This window comes from Ambystoma mexicanum, chromosome 5p, assembly GCF_040938575.1.
Source record: "Ambystoma mexicanum isolate Mex_15411 chromosome 5p, UKY_AmexF1_1, whole genome shotgun sequence".
In the NCBI taxonomy this organism is placed as follows: domain Eukaryota; kingdom Metazoa; phylum Chordata; class Amphibia; order Caudata; family Ambystomatidae; genus Ambystoma; species Ambystoma mexicanum.
Window position 1 is genome coordinate 1,144,546,198 of NC_090930.1, and position 23,706 is coordinate 1,144,569,903.

Sequence of the window (23,706 nt, forward strand, 5' to 3'; positions counted from 1 at the left end):
CTTAGGGAGCGGTATAATAATCGCTTCCCTGAGCGATTCCGGCAACCTCCCCTTCTCGAACGCCTCATTAAGCATATCAAGCATCGGGGGGAGTACTTCCGCTCCAAAAGTTTTATAAAATTCACTGGGCAGGCCGTCCGTTCCTGGGGTCTTGCTAGTGGGTAGCTGCCGGACGACCGCCTCCAACTCCCCTAGTGTTATTGGGGCATCTAGTTCCTCTCTTTCCTCCGTGCTTATCCTGGGCAGCCCGAAATCTTGCAGGGTCTCCACCATTTCCTCCCGGTCGCCGCCGCCCGGATCCCCATACAATGCTTTATAGTAATTTACGAATTCCTCATTGACACCCTCCTGGGTATCTATCTGCTCCCCATCCTCTCTAGTTATTGTCCTAATCGGGGGCCTCGGGGTTTCTCTTTTATATAACCATGCCAAAAGACGACCCGTTTTATCTCCTCCCGCATGTTGCCTTTCAATATACTTTTTGTAATTTAGATTACAGAGCCTCCCCCAATGTTCTGTACACTGCTGCTGCAGTTTAAGCACCAGTTCGTTATCTATATGCTCGCTCTTCAGCACCTTTTCCAGCTCTCTCTCCGCCTTCTGTAAATCGACCAGGGCCCCATTCTGCAAACCTTTCGATTTAGCAATCGCCACCCCTCGTATCACAACCTTAAAGGCCTCCCACAGAGTTCCCGCCGAGTCAACGCTGCCAGTGTTGGTATCGAAATAGCTAACTATTTCCTCCCGCATGTCTTCCCTAAAAGCCTGGTCTTTAAGCGCCTCTGCGCGCAGGCGCCACGTCGGGATCCGCGCTCTGGGGCGGCCATATTGCCATCCCACCACCATAGGCGAGTGGTCCGAGAGGACCCTCGCTCTATATTCCGCACTAGACACATCCCCCAAGACGTCCGACGTGGCAAAAATATAGTCTAGCCTAGTGTGCAACCGCTGCGGGGCCGAGTAATGAGAGTACTGTCTCTCATTGGGGTGCTTGGTCCTCCACACGTCATCGAGCTCAAAGTCCCGCAGCAGCGTCCGCAGCACCCGGGCTGCCGGGGCGGGCCTAATCACCTTATCGTCGGATCTGTCCATCCCCGGGTCCAACACACAGTTAAAATCCCCTCCCCAGAACACCGCACTCCCCACACACCAACTCAAGTTGGTACTCATGGTCCGGAGGTACTCTGCCGTGCCCTGGTTCGGGGCATACGTGTTCACTACACACATCTCTCTGTTCTCGACTACCCCTCTCACCATAGCCAGGCGCCCCTCAGTATCCACACGTTCCTGCTGCAGTTGAAACGGGACATGCGGCGCCACCCAGATCAGCACGCCTCTAGCATAAGCTGAGTACGCGGATCCTACCACCGTTCCACCCCACTTTTTCTTCACCAGCTCTAATTTGTCTCGGGTCAAATGCGTCTCTTGCAGTAATGCGACGTCTATCTTTTGTCGCCTCAAGTACAACATAACTTTATTCCGTTTAAGATAGCTATTGAGGCCCCTGACGTTCCATGTCAACAATTTTAGCTCCCCCATGATGTACTGATATCCTGCACTCTTCCCCCCGACCATCCCTGCTCGTTCATGCTATCCAGAAGTCTCATCCAAAATCTTCCCTCAGGGCTCGCGATCCCGTTCAAACCTCCCAACACTATGTACACCCCAACTGCCCCCACACCCCCCATTCCCCCTGCCCATCCCCTCCCCCCCAACTCCCTCCCCAACTGTTGCCCAGCTCCGTCCCGGAAACTCAGGCCCCCCCACATCTAGTTCCGGCTGTTACACACAGAGCCCAGTAGGGTAAAGTCGCCCTAGCGGCCACTTAACTAAGAAATACTAAACGGGGGTGAATGGACCAGCCCTGAAAGGTTCCCATGTACGACAACAATTACAGTGCAAACAGTGCATTTAACATCCAGTTCCAGGCCCGACCTCCCCAGGCCATAGCAATAACTATAGTCAAGTCCCATAGTCTCCGGCAACACCCTCTCACGTCGTAGAGCACTTATCTCTCATTGCCACCTTCATCCGCCCGGACCTCCGACTCCTGGGGGCTGCCCTGCATGTCCAGCCAACCCATGGCTTCCTCCGGTGACTCAAAAAACAGGGATCTATTATTGTGGATCACCTTTAATTTGGCCGGGTAGAGGAGCATATATTTCTTCCCTGCCTCTCTCAATCTTCTCTTGACCGCCCCGAAGTTCATCCGACTCCTCTGCACCATCATGGTGTAGTCTGGGTAGGCCGTTATAGTGGCCTCCCCCCTTTTGATGGTTCCTCCTTTACGAAAATGCTCCAAAATCCTTTCCCGGTCACGGTAGTTGAGGATTTTGGCTATCATTGGCCTGGGCGGACCGCCCGGTGGAGGCCTCCTAGCCAATGCTCTATGTGCTCGCTCCACCGCAAAACCCTGCGACAGCGCACCCCCGGTGATCTCTTGGAGCAACATATTTTCAATGAAGTCCGTGGGGTTATGACCCTCCAATCCTTCCGGGATGCCCACAACACGGATATTGTTCCTTCGGGCGCGCCCCTCCGCTTCTTCGGCCCTGTTCTCCAAGTTGCGTACTTTCTGTTCCAAAATATGCAGGTCGGCCTTGTGTGAGGCACAATCTGCCGTGTTGGCGCTGCCCTCCTTTTCCAGACTCTCTGTGCGCTCCGATAGGGCCTTCACATCCTGTCGAAGCAGGTTCACCTCCTCCCGAACCTCTCCGACTTTGAGGTCGAGCGCTGTTTTCAGGTCCGCCACCACCATTTCAAGCTTGGCCTCCCAAGCGCTTTTCAAGTCCGCTTTCAGTTCAGCGAGAGCAGCCAGCACGTCCTGGTTGGGGCTAGCCGCGGCCATGGGTGGCTTCTCCTTGGTCCGAGCACTCTCTGGGCCCGTCGGTGTCTTGGTAAACTCGTCCAATGTGGGCTGTTTTGCTCTCTGTCTGACGGCCTTATTCGCCATTCCTCAGCCACTGTAAGCCGTGGGCCCGTACACGCGACCCCGTCGTAGGATCAGCCACTATCCGAGTGTCCCCCAAAGGTCAGGGCCAAAGCATGTAGTCCGTTGCACCAGTCAGCTCAGGCGGGTCCTAGTGCCGACCGCCGACCGTCGCCGACCGATTCCCAGGCCCGCGTTAGGTCATCGGTGCCCACAGAGACGCGCTGACGCTCTCCCAAAAGCTTATCTGTATCTCCACGGCCTGCACCGCCCACGTCGCCGCCGATCACCGCGAGGGTGTTCCTTTCAACGCGTTTGTGTCCCCTCCATTGTCCGGTGTGGCCGCCATTTTCACTCCGTCCGGTCCGCGACTCCAGGAACTTCGATGGCATTTATCTACCGTTGCCGGGCTTGTGGAGGTTTCAGCTCTTCCATAGTTGTGCAGCTCACATTCATGGACAGGTGCTCTCGTTTCTGGCCTGCGGGAGTTAGTGCCAATGCACTATTGCACAGGATAAATGTAGGATCTCCGGGAGCTCTCCCAAGAGCGCGTCCTCTCACATGGCTTCCAAGCCACGCCCCACCATGGCGTAAACGTAGTTTACGCCATGGTGGTAAAGGTACGACCCAGGCGGTAACTTACCGCCTGGGTCGTAATGAGGCCCTCAGTCTTGCACATGCCATATACTTGGGATGTGGCTGCTGCTTCTATTTTTTAGAGCATTCATTGGAAGAAAAAAGCAAACTAACCATTCGCTAAGCAGTTTATAACATTTTACATTGCATTTTGAGACATTTCAAAAGAAATCTCAGGATAAGGAAAGGGACACGCTGGTGCTTGCTTTTGTATCAGTGAAGCAAGGGCATATTAAGAACTTGGGGGTGTTGTTTATTAATATGACTCCTGCTTGGGGTATTGCAACCCAGTTCTTTTTAAGGCCTAAGGTGCAGGCTTGTGGGCATGCATGCCAGTCTTTCCTTTATTTCTATGTTTATGGGAGCTCTGTTTTGCCAGGCTATGTGCTCTTGCGTTTTTGCGTTGGGGCAGGTGAGTCCAAGCCAAGAAGTCTTTCCTCGGTTTCTATGCGCAAAGCTGCCAATTGCTGCTATGTGTGACTTTCTTATTTTTCATTCTGTTTGTTTGTGAGATAGTACGTGGTTATTACTAAATCAGCTTCACAATTGGCAACATGAACTAGTACGTTCTTCTGGGAGATCTGATACCCCTTTAGGCGTAATTTGTGTAATTAAAATGTGGCCCTGTTGGACCCACCTTACCCCTTGATCTTAGACCATAAGTTTGAAGGTACATATAACGCACTGTTATGGCTGTGTCTTTCCAGCCTGGATTCCGCATGGCAGCCAATGTACACCAGAGCGGAAACACATAGCCATACAAAATATTCCTTTCCTTTCAGAATAGTATCAGACAACTCATTCTCCTGGATTAAGGGTATTGTAGGAAACCTTTTGATTGAAGCGTGTGATGGCGTAATCCCAAGGGGCACACTCACCAAGCTCATGCCTTTATTTTAAGGAATCCATTGATCATTTGCCATGAGCTTAGCACTCTTCTCCTGTGAGGAACTAGCTGAGCAGCTTTCCCTCTGTAGTCTTACTTGCCAAATCATCCCGCAGCATCGCCACTGCGGCTGTCAAAGCCTCGAGGGCCCCCTCCATCAGTATTCTAACGATTATCGCTGTAAGACAAATGGTGTCACTGCCACATTGCTGCACCATCATTCTGAAAATGATGTTTTTAATTAAGGGCCTGATTCATAAAATTGTTAGTATAGTGTATTATTTGCATGCAAAGTGACTTTGCACCGACTTTCCACCGGTGCAAAGTCAATTTGCACCTGCAAAAATGCACTTTGCACCGCTCTGTGAATCAGGGTGTTTTTTTGACAGTGAAAAGTCACTTTGCACTGACTTTCCACTGCTGCAAAGTCAATTTTCACCTGCAAAAATGCACTTTGCACCGCTATGTGAATCAGGGTGTTTGTTGACAGTGAAAAGTCACTCTGCACTGACTTTCCACTGGTGCAAAGTCAATTTGCACCTGCAAAAATACTCGCTGCACCCTCTGTGAATCAGGGTGTTTGTTGCAGTGGAAAGTCACATTGCACTGTGCTACAAATTCCATGAGTCAGCCCTCTTATCTGTTAAAGCAGCAACTAAAAACATTGAAAGCAAGAGGGTGTAATGGGGTAGAGCCAGGTGGGATGGGCTAGGATGGGCTGGGATGTGATGGCATGGGGTGGGTGGGGTTGCGTGCAATAGGGTGGGGTGGGGTGGGATGGGGTGCGGAGACATATTTTAGAATCCTTAGTCCATTCGTGTGTGTTTTTGGAAGCATGCCTGGGTAATGTGACTGGGGCAGTTCTGCTGAAATTCTGTCAATGTCAGAGGAAAGGATGTGTTTCTCTATATTGTGTCAATTTCCCTTCAACTTTGCTCAACGAATGCTCACTTGATGCCCATCTTAATAAGAGCCAGAACTTGCAATGGGTGAAGGTTTGTGCTGCCACATTCAAATTCAGATAAGCAAAAGGGGTTCCATGTGATATAATCACGGCAAAAATTGCTGTGGTAACAAAATAGCCGCCGTTTTTGCGCCACAGTCCATGTAAAACATGCGGGGGACACCACCGCAACCCTCGCTCCCCTTAAATATTATAATGGGGCACACTTTTACCGGGTCATTTTTTCACCGCGACATTTTTTCCTGCCATTATATTACCTGATACCGTAAAAGGTGGGCTGGGATAGAAAACAGACTTAACAGCAATAGAGGCCACAGCATATAGATTGCAACGATGCTGGGCAGTGCTTTAAGTAGGGTACGGTATCCAGGGGGGGGGGGGGGCTCTGGAAAAAGCATGTGGCAAAACCGTGCTGGTCCTGGTAAAGTAGGTGGGCCTGGGCACAGCCACCACGAGCACACACACAACTTCCCCTAAGCCTGAGACCACAAATAAGAATACTGGCTGCTTTGCATACAATCAGAGGGCATTTTGAAAGCATAAACATAACATTTAAATATGGCCCATCTATGACAGTGATTCAAACCTGCAGCCCCCTTCTTAGCTCATAATGCACACTGATCTCCCTGCTTATTTAATGTGTAGTAACAGCCTAATAGCAAAAGGACTGCTATCCACGAGTCATATATAACCATTGGACACATGCACGTGTTCCTGTCCCAACCTTTTTCTCGTGGTTCTCATTACAGTCACTGTGCATGCCAGGATATTCCTTGCAGGGTGGCTTGGGGATTCACTTGTGGTGGGGACTTAGTGGCAGGGGGGTGGAGGCTGTCGCCTGTGCAGTCAGGTGCTATGTGCTTAACCCCCAGTGGAAGTGGGGGCTCCCGGATCATGTCTGTTTGTTGGAGGCTGCCAGGGCTAGACCCACCTAGCCCAGGCCCACTTAAAGCCCTGATGCGGGGCAACTTTGCACCGGCGCTGGGCAATTAACCACTGTTATGTACACTGACCAAACACTGCAAAATGCTGCTTTTTTGGACTGGAGAGTAAGTGCAAATGACATGTTTGCACTCTTGGTAGCTACAAAATTGACCACCCCCTTGGCGATTCCCTGTTGCTGATGCACAGCAAATGATCCGGCATGCCGCAGGGCAATGTAAAGCATCCTAAGAGCGGAAAGAGCAGAAAAGGTGCAGACAGGAAGCAATGTGAAGAGGGCAACTAAAAAAAGTGCCCTATGAGGAGTGCCAGAGCGAACAAGGCAGAGCTCAGTTTAGAAGCCAGTGTGTAGGCTCCTGGGCTACGGGGACAGGGCCTGTGAACACTAGGCATTGCCCCTGATTGACCGGTGTTGTGCCATCTGAATCTGTAAGCATTCTAATTGTGTACTTACACAATGAACATTCTTGTCAGGATCTGAAAAAGTATTAAGATCAAATTAGGCGTAAAGAAAGAGGGAGGAGCGAATGGGCCAAGAAAGCATTGGAGGCGGGAAGAGCTCTAAAAGGGAAGGGCTAGAATGGACACCAAAGATGTTTTCCTATGTATAGAAATAGAAATGGGACAGGATGACTGAAATGACAGGATAATATCTCAATGTGTTATCTTCTTGGTCTTCTACTTCCAGCTTCACTCAGACCAGGACAAGGGAGACGGCAAACTGAAGTACGTCCTTTCGGGAGACGGAGCCGGCGACTTGTTCATCATCAACGAGAACACAGGGGACATCCAGGCCACAAAACGACTAGATCGGGAGGAGAAGTCGGCGTACACGCTCCGTGCCCAGGCTGTAAACCGAGCCACTGGCATACCGGTGGAACCCGAGTCTGAGTTTGTCATCAAGATCCACGACATCAATGACAATGAGCCCAAGTTTACCAAGGACGTCTACACCGCCAGCGTCCCGGAAATGTCTGAAGTGGGTATGTGATCACACCGAGTTACGAAGAGAATTGTAATGGGAAGCGCCTTAATGTTCCCTCACTTGCCAACCTCACATGGACAGTGACAAAGCTACCCATATAGGCAGCCACGCATCCACCCAAATACACCAGCCGCAAACTCAAGCATACACAGACGCCCACATATGCAAGCAAACATAATTATTCTTTATTTGGTAATTTTCTAATGTGCTATTGAAAACTGTAAGAACCTTTTAGAGTGCCCGGGTACATGAAGGGGGAAAGCAGGGGAATCAAAGGAGACAAGACACCTCAAATGCCATAGGCGGTCCTTAACAGGTGCGCCATGAGGGATGTTTGGGAGTTAAGGGTGCAGACTGGAGCCTGCACCCTTTGTGAGGTCAAACAGAGATGTCTAGTCAACTAGCAGAGGAGGGAAGGCTTAAGTAAAGTAGTCAGGTGTGGGGCGGTGGATTGCTTTCTGGGTCAGACATACAGGGCCTGATTCATTGAACTTTTAGCGCAGTGCAAAATGACTTTGCTCCACAAAAATACACTTTGCACCGCTCTGTGAATCAGTGTTTGGTGGCAGTGCAAAGTCACTTTGCACTGCAAAAGTACTCTTTACACAGCGCTTAATGGGCCTAAATCACAGTGCAAAGAGGACTTTTTCAGTGCAAAGTGACTTTGCTGCGCATAAATTACACTTTGCACCACTCTGTGAATCAGGGGGTTGGTTGGCAGTGCAAAGTCACTTTTCACTGCGCTAAAAGATCCATGAATTAGGTCAGTGGAGGTATTTCAATACGACTGAGATGTGGTCAAACCGCTGCATGGAAATCAGCAATACACAAAAGCACACACACTTGTGTGTATGAGTCTGAGCACGCCATTTACATAGAAACAGTAACTTGCATCTATCGACATGCCATCAATGTTCAGTGGTTTCTGATGATAAACCCATGCCAATTGAAGTCCTTGTAGTGGTGCATGCCATGGAAACACCCTGGCATTGACTCTTGATGGTGGTCCAGTGGCGACGTGTACACCCAACAATCTACCCACATATGTCCCGGCAACACATTTTCTGACATGAATCCATTGAATTCTCTTAAATTAAAACATATGCAGAACTAAACGTATGTGTGCCAGAGACTAGTGGGATATTCAGTCCCGACGGTGCAACAGCACATCCCCCAAAATAAAGAACACCGAAAATAAAGATGCAAAATACGTTTACTGAAAATAACCAAGCTAGAAAATGAACAACGCAAAGTTACCCCAAATAACCACTTCATTAAAAACAGGTGAGCCCGAAACAAAAAGAAAAACACTTCCTTCCAGAAACAGTGGGGTTTAGAGCAGGCGATGAGGGTGTCAGAGGGTAGGAGATGAAAGGGGAGTCCCCCGTTGTAAAAAAAATATACATGTACAGAGGGCAATGTGTATGTGCAAAAGAAGGGGGCTGAGTTGAGCTGGGTGGGGCTCCCTCTATCTATACTACAAAATCAATACCAATCAAAACACACATATTTAAGACAAAATGCATTCACTAAGACGCCCAGTAAAATAAGAAATGTACCTGTTTTTACTTTCCTCTTTTAAAATGAAGTTATTCTGGCTGTCTACATGACTTTCAAATGTACAATTAGTTATTTTTTACTTCTTTGTCTTTGCCTCTACATTACGTCTGGTTTGTATGTGACTGGGTTATTATAACATGGAGCTGTTCAGACATGGCTTGGCTTCATTATTGAATTGTTTTTCAATAGTTAAATGGTGCTGAGATGGCTTAACAGTGTTAATCTAAATCGTGATGGCTGCCCCGCTCCTTCTTATTTGACAATGCACACGTGTGCAATCTCCCGCTGCCCTTCAAACTCCTTCTGCAACATGAGACCATTTCATTGGCTGGGAACATGTAGTTTACTACTACATGTCAATGGACATTCTTATGATGTGTAGCCATTGCTTAATGTGAGGCAGGGCACAGAGGTTATCACTATGCACATTGTAACCTCTCTGATTCGCTAAGTCAGTTTTATTACTATGTTATGTTTGATAGCATTTGTATAGGGCCTACTGCCTTTGGTATGGCCTCGAAGCGCTATGGGGATGAACGCTCTTTAGAGGACCACTGTCCGAGATGTGAGATTTGGCGTTGGGATTCTAAAAAGCATGGGGTAGGTAGGGAGTGGCTAGGTCCCTAACATTATAAAAAGCGTTTGGGCATTTTTGTTTTAGCCAGCCTGAAGTTAACTGGGGAGTGGCTAGGTTCATACTGGCAGCCCATAGAAATCAGACGAGAGGATGGGTGCCGTGATGAACTGTCAAGGCAGAGGGAGAGTCAAGGAGGCTGATTATGTGCACAGCTGGACCTCATTCCTTTCGTGGGACTCAGCTGCATTTAATTGGAAGCAGTGATGTGTGTTGGATGGGTGAAGTCGAGCAGTGTTTATTGGAGATGTATGGGGGTGAGTGGCTCTGCCCCGGGAGCGGTACAGCTATGTTCCATTGTGATGGAGTGCTAGACGTTACAGAGAGGCAAGGTTGAGACCTAGGTGGAGCGATGCCTTGCAGAGATTCTCGTAAGGCCTGACTGAAATGTTTATCTGTCAGTGACTAGGTTCAATCTTGTCGACTCATCAGGTGCCCCTGCATTCCTGTCAGGTGGAGTTAATAGTTTATCCAGGGGATGGACCGAGTCTGTCAATATGCTGAGGGGAAAAACCAGGTTTCAGGGCTTTCCTGAAAGGGAGGTGATCCTCTATGCAGCAGATGGTAAATGTTATTTATTTCCAGATGGTGGGTGCTTGAACTGAGAAAGACGAGCCCCTTATTCTGGTTGATTTAGCCACTGGGATGATGAGGAGGAGTGCTGCGGCTGACCTCAGGTTTCCTGACGGCCTGTAGCATGTAAGTTGAAGTTGCAGATATTCATGTTGTGTCGTGGAGAGCTCGGTGGGTGATGCGCATTGCCTTAAAAGTGGATTGTCGCCCTATCGTCAGCCAGTGAAGGACACAGGATAGGTGTGATGTGTTCCCTAGAGCCAAGGGAGAGACTTGCTGCAGTGTTTTGTACCTGTTGGAGTTTTCCTAGTTGTGATGTGGGGGCCCCCAGGTATAGGGCGTTAGCATCGTCTAAGCTTGAGAGGACGATAACAACGATTGTGGAGAGTCTAAGAGGGAAGGTCAGGTAAGGAAAGATGCAGCAGAGACTGCACATGTGTGGCTAGCAGGTTTTTACTGGCAAATTGATGTGGTGTCGTAGCGTCAAGTCCATATCCATGATGCAGCCCAGGTTTTTTTTCTGTGTTGGAGGTAGTGGGGGTGGACCTACAGCGAGCGTCCAAGGGGTGGGTTGGGCGAAGAGGGCAGTCTTCCTGCAGATCAAGATCTCGTTTCTTTCTGGGCTGAAGAGGAGGTAGTTAGCAGTCATCCACTGTTCGATTTCTGTGAGATGTGATGCGAGATCAGGGGTGAGGAGGCATTGTGCTTTGGATTTTATAGACGATTTGGGTGTGGTCTGCGTAGTTGTAGCAAGATAGGCCTTAGTGTATCATATTGTATTATCACAAATACAATTCAAATACTAATTGAAGGTGAAAACCAGTCAGTATCATTTAGAGTGAACAGGTAATGAAATGGCATGAAAACATAAGCACCCTTGTCACAGCTCTCATGCCCCATGCCCTCTTAATTTCACGCGATCAGAACATTTGTTCAATTTCGAGTAATTGAACCATCTTGTGTGTAGTGTTTTTTTGTCATTTCTTTTTTAAAGAAACAACAGTGATCCTTCAATTCTTAGGAGACGAACACAAGGGCTACTTAGTGCTGTCCATCATATTCCATAGAATGATAGTAAAATATTAGTTGCAAGGAAATTTCACAAAGCTAGAATTTCCGGTGAGGTCTGATGTAGCTTGTGCGATAGCAAATAGAAATTGCCTTAAAAAATATGCCCTGAAATAAATGGTCAAAGAGAACTCTTTTTTCGGGAAATGTATGAATGTATTGCTATGTAAGGATACTGAAGCCTTGTGGATTGGATGCCTGATTTGTTTTAACTTAATTGAGTGATGCATTTAATGTACACATCATATAGGTATATTAGTAATCTTGTATATTGAAAACGTGTTTTAGCTTTTTCTTTTGATTTTTTTGTACAAAAAGGTTTGATTGTAAACCATGTTCTACGAAATAAAATAAGTTAATAAAATAGGAACTTACTGAGTGATAAGGCAGTCAGGTGCCCAGTGGTGATTCTTGAAGGACACTGGCAGATATTTGTGGCACCGCATTAGAGGTTTCCCATCAGAGGCATGGATTTAAAATTTGTGGAATTGAAGGTTCTGATAACTCCCTCCACTATTGAGGTGACTGTTTATTCAAAGAGGCCTCCACCAAGCCCAAAATGGCTCTCCTTTGGAGGTAGTGAGTAAAAGCAGCACAATTTGTACCCGTGGGGGAAAGCGGCATTATGCTTTTGAGGGCGGCACCTGTCCTATCCAGGAAATGAGGAAGCTGGGAGTGGTCTGAGAGATGAACAAATGTGCACAGGCAGCGACTGCACATAGTGTGCCCTTGAGGGCCACATTATGGAATTGTGATGAAGCTCCGAATCCACAAGTGGCAGAGCTCAAACTTTCACTCATTTAGTTGCGTCGTATTTTCACCTTTCAGCCAGAAAACCTTCCGGTGTATCCTCCACGTCGCTCAAGTCAGCTAGGAGTGGAACTCGGTTATTTTGCCTCTTTGTGATACCATGTCCAACATCCTATCGCATCAGATTCAGGGCCGCTCCCATAATGGAGTATGTGTAAAGAAAGACACGGCGAGAGATCTCCACTCCCAGACTTCTTTCCAGGTCAAACCCACAGGCCTCTCCGTACTTCAGTTGTTGGGTCGACCTGCGATGGTCTCTGGTTCCCACCCACCAGCACGAAATTGGGACTTAAAGCAAGACCAACTCCTCCAGTCTCACCCCCACAACCCTCCAGGCTCACAGTCACTCTTGTCCTGAACCTTATTGTCATAAATAGTGACTCCAGTTTTACGGAACCCTTCCCTCGTCAAATGGATAAGACAGCTTGCTCCTCCGCGCATCTGCTAACGTGAAATCAATGCCATGTTGAGGCCTGCAAACAAAAGTCATATGCGGGCAACACACAAAAAGGTAAAACCGGATGTGTTGCTAGGTGGGGGCTGAGGGGGCTATAGCCCTGGGTATTTTGGTTGTAGCCCAGGCTAGAAGCTCAGGGCCTACAACCAAAAGGCTACCTAGCCCTGAGTCCCGACAGTCCTGACATTAGCATAGCCCCAGATCTTTCCTAGACGTAGCAACACCCCTGGGTAAAACAAGATATCTCCAGAGCCCCCGAGCCTATCCCATTGCCGCATATTGTTAATCCCCTGCAAGAGCAGGATAAGATAACCGTGGAAGGCATAGAGAAGTCTTGCCTCGATCATCAGAGCGCATTCACTGAACGGGCCTACCTTCACAAATGGTGTGGCGGACCTCAGACTCTGGATAATGGCCGTAAATTAGAAGTGTTGCACTCTTGTCACTTTACATAGAGGACTGCATCCCTCTAGACTTGCGACAGATGGTAGCCAGTGAGCAAATTGTTAGTAAATGGCATCGCTAGCAGCAGTCACCATATATGGAACTTAAGGTGGGAACATGCTGCGTGTAAGGCCTGAGAGGCGTTGGCGGACAGGCCTGCAGGGAACTATGGAGATTTCCATTAGGCCTCGGCACCATGATCCACTTCTTTGTGGGTACCCTAGTTTTCTGCTGCACTTACCCTCTCTTCCAGGCACTCTTACCTGCTTCCTTCCATCTCTCCTTCTCCCTCACATCCCTTTGTTGTGTTTACTACATTTAAATCGCTATATAGTAACAAATGTGCTTTAAAATTCACCATTTGGATACATTTTTCCAAATGTTCTTGTTGGAAAAACCCTACTTGGGGTTAGGTTTGCTTGCATGGCGTAAATGGGGCCTCTTTGAAAAACATTTGCTGGGCCACTTTTGGTGCACAGTCCACCCCTGCTGATAGAATATCAATGGTTTGGTCGTGTTTGTGTCCCACTGGCAGTGGTTTATGAAGTGAAAAGGGCTGCAGTTACATCGAAGGAGGCTCAGTAGTGGAATATCACTCCCTGAGGTGAGAGTTTGGGATGTGTTGAGTGCGACTGTGTTGGATCAGACAATTTTTGAGGGTTGATATGGACGTGGTAACATGGTGCAAGTTGAGTTCATTTAAGGATTTGGGGTATGGGCTGGTGTTACGCGCTTAGCACCAAATATAAGTCAAAATAAATTTCAATCACTAGGATATGTGAAACATGAATATTTTTATTCAAGTTGCAAATAAACAGTTGTGGACAGCTGACACGTGTTTCGACACACAGGTCGTTTTCAAGGCTGAATAATGAAAAATAGTAAATCCACCAATATTAAGTGAGAACAAAATGGTTAACATAATCGGTACAATACCACAATGAGATGGTAGGCGTGCCAAAATCAAATAAACAAATGAAATAACATATTCACATAAGCAAATGAAACACACAATGCATGTATAATAGAATAAATGAGAATATTGGTAAATCAAAAAGACCTTATCACATTTCAGGTTGGGGGCAGGGAAAGCAGTTAGTTGTCATGTTGATCAGAACTTGCAAGTACAAGTAATGGATAAAAAGGTACAAATTAGAATACAGTACTGACCAACCTAGCCTAAAGTAGTCAATCAAAGAATAAAAAATGCTAATCATTAGCCTCCAAATAGCAAAAATAAGTTATTGTGTCTCATGCGGGCAAACAACACCCTATACCAGGGCTCACCAACAAACCACCTACTAGAAATTAGCCAGATGAGAAGAGAAAATAGATATATTCAATGTATAGCTCAAAAGCACCCTGTGAATGAGTTCCAAAATCCAATCAAGTACCAAATGTAAAGTAGTGAAGTAATCACGATTAGTTGCCAAAACTATCTTACCCGAAAATTACTTGATAGCAGTGATAAAGAGGTCCTGCGATACGTAAAAAAGCACGATCAATATCGAGCTTATGCAAGTGCTGGAGTTTCCACTGAGTTAAATGAGAAATTGGTGATATACCTGCACAAAATATCTCTCACTGTTTGGTTTTAATCCAATGGTATTTTGGCCAAATCCAATTAGGTCAATTGCACGACTTGCCAGCGGTCCTAAAAGGAAAGGTACAGATCAATCCGATCATTCATCCTGTCTACATTAAAATAAAATAAAAATCCTCACCATAACGCCATTGGTATAATGAAGATTCATACCTGATAAGGTATACATACTAGTAGAAGTCACTGCATGACCATGGCATAAATGTCAATGATGGAAAGGCTTGGTAACACATATGTAGTGTAGTGAGGTATTGCGTTGGAGCTGGGCAGCAGGTAGCAGGCGACTCTCATGTCGAGTTTTTCAGTGGCATAGGTTAAGAGGTTCATTTGGAGGTGAGGAGCTAGGCTTTTATTTTGGTTTTGAACAAATCCATGTGGACTGTTTCTCAGATGGCCATAGGAAGAGTGGTGCAAGAAGACAGAAGGAGCGGAAGCGAGAGGAAGCCCAAGGAGGGCGAGGAGTGACAAGGGTAGTCGAGGAGGCAGAGCAGAGATTATGAGAAGGCTTGTGGAGTTGGATAGAGCAGGATAGATACAGTGGTGCCGTATCATGGATAGATTTATGAACGGGGAAAAGTCATTTAAATTTGGCCCTGTTTTGCATCGTCATCCATCCAGCCTGGGGACGGTACGACAAAGTAGGTGTGAAGTGAGGGAGTTCAAAGAGAGGCCTGGTAGCAAAGTTAATGGTCTTGTCGAGGGGACAGAACGCATAGTAGGGGAGACCAAAGAGGATGCTGGCACAGTAGCCCAGTTTAGAGAAGACAAGAATGGTTAAAAGAGGCTTGGCAGTATTGAAAGGAAGGAGGTGCCTGATTTTCCTAATATTTAGGAGATTTAGGCGAGCTGCTGTTCCAGTTTTGAAGATGAAAGTAGAGAAGGTGTGAGAAGGGTCATAGATTATGCTGTGGTTTCTAGCTGAAGAAGAGTAGGGAGAGTGTCAACTGGGAACTGAATAGGAAGAGGAAGAGATAAGAGAGAGAGTTTGGCAGGGAAGAAGAGCACTTCTGTTTTGGTAGAGTTTAACATCAGAGAGGGTGAATCCATCCAATACTTAATGGCAGAGAGACAGTTTGAAATTTTGATAGTGAGATCAGAGGAGAATTCAGAAAAGAGAAGAAGATGTGGGTGTCATCCACAAAGAGTTGTTACGAGAATCCAATGGAGGAAATTAGGGCCCCAAGAGCAGAGGTGTAGAGTGTAAAGAGGAGTCGACCCAAGACAGAGCCTTTTGGAACACCGACAGTTAGAGGAGTGAGCTGAGAGGTGTTGTTGCTCCAGGAGACAGAGAACTGGCAAGTTGCAAGGTAGGATTCAATCCAGGCAAGGGCTCAATCACAAATCTCAAGAAGAAAGAGAGTATTAAGGAGATCAGAGTGATCGACAATGTCAAAGGCAGCAGAAAAGTCAAGGAGAATTAGGATAGAGGATAGGTTGGAGTGCTTAGCAGAGGCAATGAAGTTGGAGAAGTGTTCAGCTAGGTGAGAGACCACTAAATGGGAAATAGGCTTGACTAGCTAAGGGGCAAGGGGGTCTGAGGGGCACAAGTAGGGTTAGGCTTCATTAGTAGAGATAGCACTTTGTCAGTATTAGTGTGACTAAAGTGGGAGATAGAGGCAGAGCATGATGATAGATTAGGCAGAGTGTTAAATGTAGGAGGAGGGAGTGTGAGGAAGGTCAGGAGATAGTTTCTTATTTTGGAAATTTTTGTGAGATTATGGTGCCCTGTAGCTGGCGAGGGTGGCAGGAGTGAGAGTCAATGAGGGTTAGGTAGAATTCCCGTTTCGCTCTCTATCAAGCGTGGACTTGAGAGAGTTCAGGGCAGAGAGGTGGAGTTGGTGGTCCGCATGCTAGTGGGTACTCCTCCATTTGCACAGGATCCAATGCATGTATGTGCAGAGAGAGCTTATGAATGGGGTGACCCATGGATGATACTGCTGAGACTTAGGGGTGAAAGTAAGCAGTGGGAAGTGAGAGGAGAATGCATCCTATAGTAGGAGTTGGATGCGGGAGAAGGCTGTGTTGGTGGAAGAGGAATCGGGTGTGAAGGAGGAGAATGAGAACTGTAGAACAGAGAGAAATGGGGGAAATGGCAGATGGTTTAAATTTCCTTTTAGTAATAGGTGAAGCAAGTGGTGAGGAAAGATCAGAGGGTGGAAAGGAGATGGTGGTGGAAACAATTGAGAGATGAGATATAGCTGGTGTGGCAGTAGTATTAGTGGCTGAGAGAGAGGTGGAGATGAATAAGAGATCCAAAGCGTTACCCTCTGTGTGGGTTATAAATAGATTGGAGAGCGTGGTCACTAAGAAAATAGTGGAGTTCAGATTTTTGAGAAGTGATTGGAGAGGAAATGTTAAAAGTCACCTAAGAGAATGAGGTGATGTTTAGTAGAAAGAGAATCAAGGAGTTGCCCAATATCATCAAAGAATGGTCCAGTGGGACCAGGAGGGCGATAGATGGAGATGATGTGAACCATGTAAGGCAGAGCAATAGAAGAGATGGTGAATTCAAAAGATGTGGGAGAGGAAGTGGCATTGAAGATGTGTGAGGGATTGAGGCGGGAAGAGGGTAGGTGTCCAACAGCTCCACCTCTGCCAGTCAGTCAAGGAGAGTGAATGAATGATAGTTTGGAGTTGTGTAGGGCCACCATAGTGGCAGTGGGAAATGGAGAAATCCAGGTTTCAGAGATAGCGAGAAGGTCTAGAGGAGGAGAGCTGTAGTAAAAGTAATCAGTCATAAAGAAAGTTTTGTAGCTTATAGACTGAGCAGTCCAGAATGCAATGTTCAGTTCACTATGTAAGGAAGAGTATAGAAGTTGAGTCCCAGAGAAAGAGAGGCGAGGTGGATAGGTGTTAGGGGAGATATGGAAAGCTTGTCCGCTTTGTTCGTTGGAAGGAGGTGGAAGAGAGATGGAGTAATGGGAGCTTCAAGTTGTGAGTTTTATAATAGGGATAGGAAAGGAGAAAGTTGTAGCGTGAGTGGCGAAAGCATAGGGAGAGGTGAGTTGAAGGAGCAGCAGGAGGAGCAGGAGTGAAGGCATTATATGTGAGTAGCACAGTGTGAAGACACAGTACAGTCCTCAGGAAGCTAGGGGTATTCACACGTGCAGGTGTATGCAAAAGGTTGTTTTAGTGGAGTGTTGGAGTTAGATTTGAATGTTGTTTGTGTGGTGTATGCAGGGCATTTGTGTGGCAACTTGTAGCAAACAGGGGCCAACTGGGAACACAGAATGAAATAGAGATGAATATATTAGCCACCCGTATCTCTGTCTTCCCTTTGCTCTGGATGCCCCAGGCAAAGGGACACCCAAAGGACGGTGCATATATACCCAATGTAACCCTGAGGTTCTAGGCAGGTGCCTGGGATGACACCAGCAGAGAGGCAGAGGTGGGTGCTATTTTGACACTCTGATCTGGCCCCGTTGTAAAGGAGTCAGGGCTCTGAAATTGCACTTCTTCAGATGGAGTGGCATAAGTCCTTGCACGACCCTGTGAACAGTAAACCTTGGCTAACACATCATGTTTTGGCCTGGCACTTCGCTGTGTCATAGTGTGGTGCACTGAACAATAAAATGCCTGTGAATCACCTATAATTACTTGTTGGCATGCAGCTGTGGCAGAGCTTGCATCTCTTTCTCCTTGAGCAGTCTTGATGTGGGCGGACAGCAAATCAGTGAGATGCTCGCCCATCAGCGAAAGAAAATAAGAAAACAGTGCTGCATTAGCAATTAGCCTTTGAGCAAAAACATTTTCCATTTGCAATCAATTTACATGTTTTTTCTATGACCACCGAACCTTCCTTGCAAAAGAAGTCATGCTAGATGTCGGCTTAAGTATGAGTTTTGTGTATAGCGCTTGATACTACAGTTTTTCTGTTTCATTGCGCTGCAAAAAACAGGTTGCAATATTTCCCACCTCAATTGTACACAAATGATAGTCCTCAGAAAAACAAAAAAGCTGCCGGGATTCAAACTTGTGACCCTCAGTGTGAACTCAAATGTCAGCTCAGCACTTAACACGTTGAACTATTTGACAGGGCAAACCAAAGCATTTGAATGTCTGGAGGTAGAGGCGGTGGAACCCACAGCTGGTATAAGTCCGTCGCATAAGTCACTGGCAAGGCTCTGCCTATCATCACAAGCCCAGGTCTAGGGCCAGATCACTGGAGGGGTCTCTGTGCAAACTTGTAATAACTTAGGGGAGGGATTGCAACATGGATGAAAGAGGAGTCAGTAATATCACTGCGCAGTGCTTAATTTGTGGAGATGTTTGCTAGGGCTCAGCCCTCACAATTATTTCTGAGCCCCGGCACTTATTGTCTCAGACTCGGTTTGATTATGATGTGGTGTTTTGGCAACTTTATTATTGTAACTACCAGTCACATAATAAACACCTATAGAATCAGAGCAAAATGTAAATGATGCTTGTATTTAAAGACACAGATAAACATGTATCTCATGTCAAGACACAATGAGTATGTTATTTTATGTGTATGTTGATTGGTATTTGTAAATCACACATCTGCTGCAGTGGTCGAGTACTTCCGTCAGCCACAATAAGCCGATGGGAATTATTTATGGGACCACAGGTAATGTGGGGAGTGCTCCCCCCAATCAGCAGCGCCACACAAATAGACCTTGTTTTTCTATCTAGCCCTGTCAGTGACTCATCTAGAACCAGTGAATCTCTCACCCTTTAGCAATGTTAAGGCAAGTACCAGGCTGGTGTACAAAAAGAATATATTTGTATTAATTATTATAACTAATTTAATATTTACACTACTTCACATGATGTGCCACATTCCGTGTGGCACAACACAAGGCTTCAATACAAAAACTCACTTCTTGGGATTTGACTTTTTGGGTCTCATGTACAGGAAACACAGGACAAATAGTTCAAACCTCCTGTCCCACAAACCCTTTATGTCAAAAATAACAATAACATGGAAGATTACAAAAACATGAAGTTGGATTTGGATAACATGCAAAAAAGAATATACATGTAAAACAATTTCCCATAAGCACCGCTCTTTATTTATTTATCTCCCTACGCGCATGTCAAAACAATCAATATGACAGCACAACAGACTTTGAAAAATGGCAAATTTTTCACATATGGAACTTTTCTTCCTTTGACCCTATTCAATGCAGAATCTCTTCCTTTCAGGAACCCCTCTCTCCCGCTCTGGAGAGAGTGAACCTTTCAATTTGGGACTCCACTTTGTTAAATTTAGCCAAACACTTCTCTGCCCCAACACACAAACTCAGACATTCAGTTTTCATGTAGCATCCATCTGCTTAAAGGCAAGTTTTGCGGAATGTTGACAGTTAGGAATTTCTAGAGGGACAGGCTAGCACTGGTCCAAGAAAATGAGACTAACCAAGTGTCACTACAAAATTAAACAGGACACTAGACCAATTGTGCCACATCCTATTACCATAACATTGGTATTATGAATCAATGTTTTGAGACAAGGACAGGCCTTCCCTTTAGGGAGATTTGGGGTTGGGAATGAAATTAGGAATACCCACACACTGTAAATGACTATATTTATATTCACACTGGAAGACATGGTGTTGGTTTCGAGCTCCAACAAAATTACTCTGTGTTATTTGGCTATAGGGAATTCATTAAATTATCAATTATCAAAATATGCTAAGGGTCTACTTCCATACCACCACCACTAATTAAGGAGAAGGTATTATGTCACACAGATCCCCATACTCTTGGTTGTGTTGCACAAGCTACTTTCATTGAATATCTCTGGGCTTGGCACTCAGGAAAGACATCAGCATTTCTGGACCCTCTATTTGGCTCTCTTTGTAAAGATCCTAGCATCTGTCTCAGTTTATCTGCTTTCCTTCAGCAATCTCATTAGTATTTGCAACCCATGTAGTGTCAGGTTGTTTCCCAGTCAATGTTAAATCTCCATCAAGCTTTCGGTAGTTCACCCAGATGACTTCAGGCAGCTGTCCCTTTTCTCATTGTGCAACCACTTTTTAAGCACAAAACCACACCTCAGAAATAGTACAATTAGAAGGTGCTACTTATTAGTCTTGAATTTTGATTGCACCTTTATGGTCAATTCCACCACCAAGGTACAGCCCCTCTCTGTTGATAGGCTCTTGGAGTTATGAAAAATAAATCAAGTGAGGGATTTTTTGAACATGTCAATTCTGCACTCAAAAAGTCCTACATTGCAACTTTCTTTATTTTACACATAACCATTAAAACATATATATATTTGGGTTCCTCTAATCATGCCACACTTAATGAGCTATGTCCTGTCTCTGCAGGAGATTGCAGAAGGTTTCAGGTGCAAACTGCAATTTCTTTCGCAGTTTACACAAAAATAATAAAGGTCAGCATCACCAAATTGTACAGACAGCTACATGAATCACGAAGCTAACGTCTCTCTTAGTTTCGGCTTCATCACATTTTCTGGGGAGGTAAAAATACATTTTAGTTTATAGCTTGAGTTCCCAAGGTCAAATTAAATCAAACGAAACTGCCTCATAATATGCTTTAAAATGACACCGAATGGCCTCAAAGGTCCTCATACTTGCTGAGAAAATCCCTAAAGTATGATTCTGCATACACTCATATTGACATCTCTTAATTATATGCATATTTTTCAGTTCCTTTGTCCCCTAGGTTTCATTTCTCCTGAAACATGTGTTAAAGGCCTCTCTACTCTGTTCATGATTTTGACCTGCAATAATGTCATTAATCAGTCCTGCAAAGTCAGAGGTCAGAGAGATCTAATCTTGCTAAGCCATATGTTTCTCCTCTGCTCTCTCAACATCATGAGGCAGTTCTATAATGTGTCGATTGTCAATCCAGTCCTAGGCCACACCTAAATTTAAAATCATGTATTTTTAAGAGTCTACCCATGAAGGGTGGCCTTTGTTGACCCAGCCACACCAATGAATTCATCTGTTATGCATGATGGCAGCTCTTCTCTCTGGCCCTGAAACTTCAAAGAAATTGTCTTTCAGATAGATAGCAGAGGAGAGCGTGTAATGGGAGGAAAGTAGTTTTGCATGGGCCTTCAAATCTCATGAAAAATGTAATTCCGGAGTACACACAGAGCCTTTCTCCATGCACAAAACTCACACTTTAAACACATGGGGCCTTTGAATAGCTCACATCATGACATCAACGTCCTCTTTGCCGTATAATATATATGTAAGTGAATCAGGCCAAGGAATTTCAATGGTAAACAGTTCCTTTCCTTCCAAACTGTAGAGAATGCCCACCTTGTTCCATACTGTGAAATGCACACCTTTCTCCATGACTTCTTTCATGTGGGAAACATGCATTTTGAGACCTCAGTCACTTATATTCAAACTAGTAGTAGTTGGGCTTTAACGATCACAGGCATGGCCTGTTCAATAAGTGCATTTCTCTTTATTTGAACACAGCATCTTAATTTGCGCTAGATGCAAGCAAAATACCGCCTTTCATTTTTCTTCACAAGATAATGAAGGAAGGGCTTTGGTTTTCAGTTCTTTTGAAACCGCATGTTGTTGTGGCAGTTTAAAATGAAATGCTCTCGGTTTAGCTCACAGTATGTTTTCTGCGATACTGCGTTTTAGTTTTTTAAGCCTGTCAGCCAGCAGTGTGTTTCCCAGGTTCAGCATTTATTAGGCCCAAAATAGCTGAATGCATTTTCTTTTGCCTTGGGCTAAATTATCCCACAAGCAGCCCCTAGAGAGGGTACACCCCGAGACTCAAGACTACCCACCTGACTTCCCCAAAGAACACTTGCTGGACTCATGAAAATGTGTTATGTATAATGTGTTCTCTTATTGCCATTCATAGTTTGATGTACCCTGATGCCCTTGGGTGAGGGGGTGCAGTCTATTGTAGTTAATTAAGCTAGCCTATTGTATATTTGCAGCAATGAAAATGGGCCTTGCTTTCAGGTTTGCAGTGTATGTATTTAGCACCTCGCTTTTTCTAGGCACTACCCTTCAGTGCTTGGCAGTACCTGCTTATGTGCAGTGGGGGATGGTAGATATAGTAAAATATGAAGTAGTGTATCGTGCCAAGTGTTTGTTTGTATGTATGTGGTAGTGACTTAGGAGCCGTCCATTCGGGATGTCCCTAACGAAGTATTGCTTGAGGTGATTCTGCAAGGGGCACCTAGGGGACATTGGCAGGTCCCAGAATGGCTCCTAGGAGCGGGAAGGATTGTTGTGTCTATGGTTTGGTGCAGATTGCCTATTTGACTATGGAAGGGGTGCCTGTCTCAGACGGTTCACAATATGAAAGAAGCAGGCACTGGTCCTCTCACTTCCTGTTTGCTCTCACTAGATCATTTGAGTACTGGTAGCTCCATAAAAGATAACGCTCTGAAAACTAAACTGTTCAATTAGCTTGCAAACGTCTATAGTTTTTAATTCTCAACTCTGTTCCAATGTAACCAAGGGACATACTGCCAACCCTGTTCTCCAACATGTACCTCTACTGCGTTTTGTATCATCATTGTATTCAATTGTCTTCACTGTCATTTCTCTGTACTACTCTCGCAACTAAGCAAGTTCACTGCAACAGCCCCACAATGCCTAAGAGCCGATTGTGCGCTTTACAAATGTAAATAAATAAATAAATTGCAGTGGCAGAGGGCTGTGAGGGCTGTTATAAGCCTTCTTCCTCAACAGGCCAAGCCTTCTTCCTCAACAGGCCGTTGTTTCTCCTTTGACTTTGCCTGCTTTTAGGAGAACACCCTATACCTCAATATGTAGAAGGTTCTACGAGCACTGCATCGCTTGTGCCTTGGAATGTAATGGTTGTTATATGCCTTTCCCACTGGTATAGCTGCTCGCCTGTGCCCCAGGCCCTTAACTCATGACAGTTGTAGACCTGGGTGGCAGGCTGTAATGCTCTAGTCTACAGTAGTTTCCTATGTGTAGCCATGTCCTTGTGCAATTGTTTACTGATTTGATCACACTACTCCAGCTGCAAGGCAGTTGTATGCCTTTTTCACCACTTACGTAAAAACATACACCTCACCTTCACTGTGTGTGCTTTAACTGTGAGTGCCCCGTCCTTTGCCACTCCCAGTGTCGGACTGGGCCATTAAATTGTCTCTGGCAACAATGAAAAAGTAGCCCACAGTTGCAAATTGGCAATTCATTCCTTTTATGACAGACTGAATACTAACCAAGGAGGAGTTTTTTGATAAAACGTATTGCAAATTGTGCAATTTA

The 23,706-nt window shown here is 45.7% G+C and overlaps 1 protein-coding gene across 3 annotated transcripts in view; it reads left to right on the forward strand.

Annotated features, from left to right (window-relative positions):
- Nucleotides 1-23,706, forward strand: part of LOC138481457 (cadherin-6-like) — a 295,066-nt gene that overhangs the window by 174,561 nt on the left and 96,799 nt on the right. For all 3 annotated transcript variants that reach the window (XM_069613608.1, XM_069613607.1, XM_069613609.1), the window contains one exon: nucleotides 7,046-7,340. In XM_069613608.1, coding sequence (XP_069469709.1) covers nucleotides 7,046-7,340 — 295 coding nt within the window. The remainder of the gene's footprint in view (nucleotides 1-7,045; nucleotides 7,341-23,706) is intronic.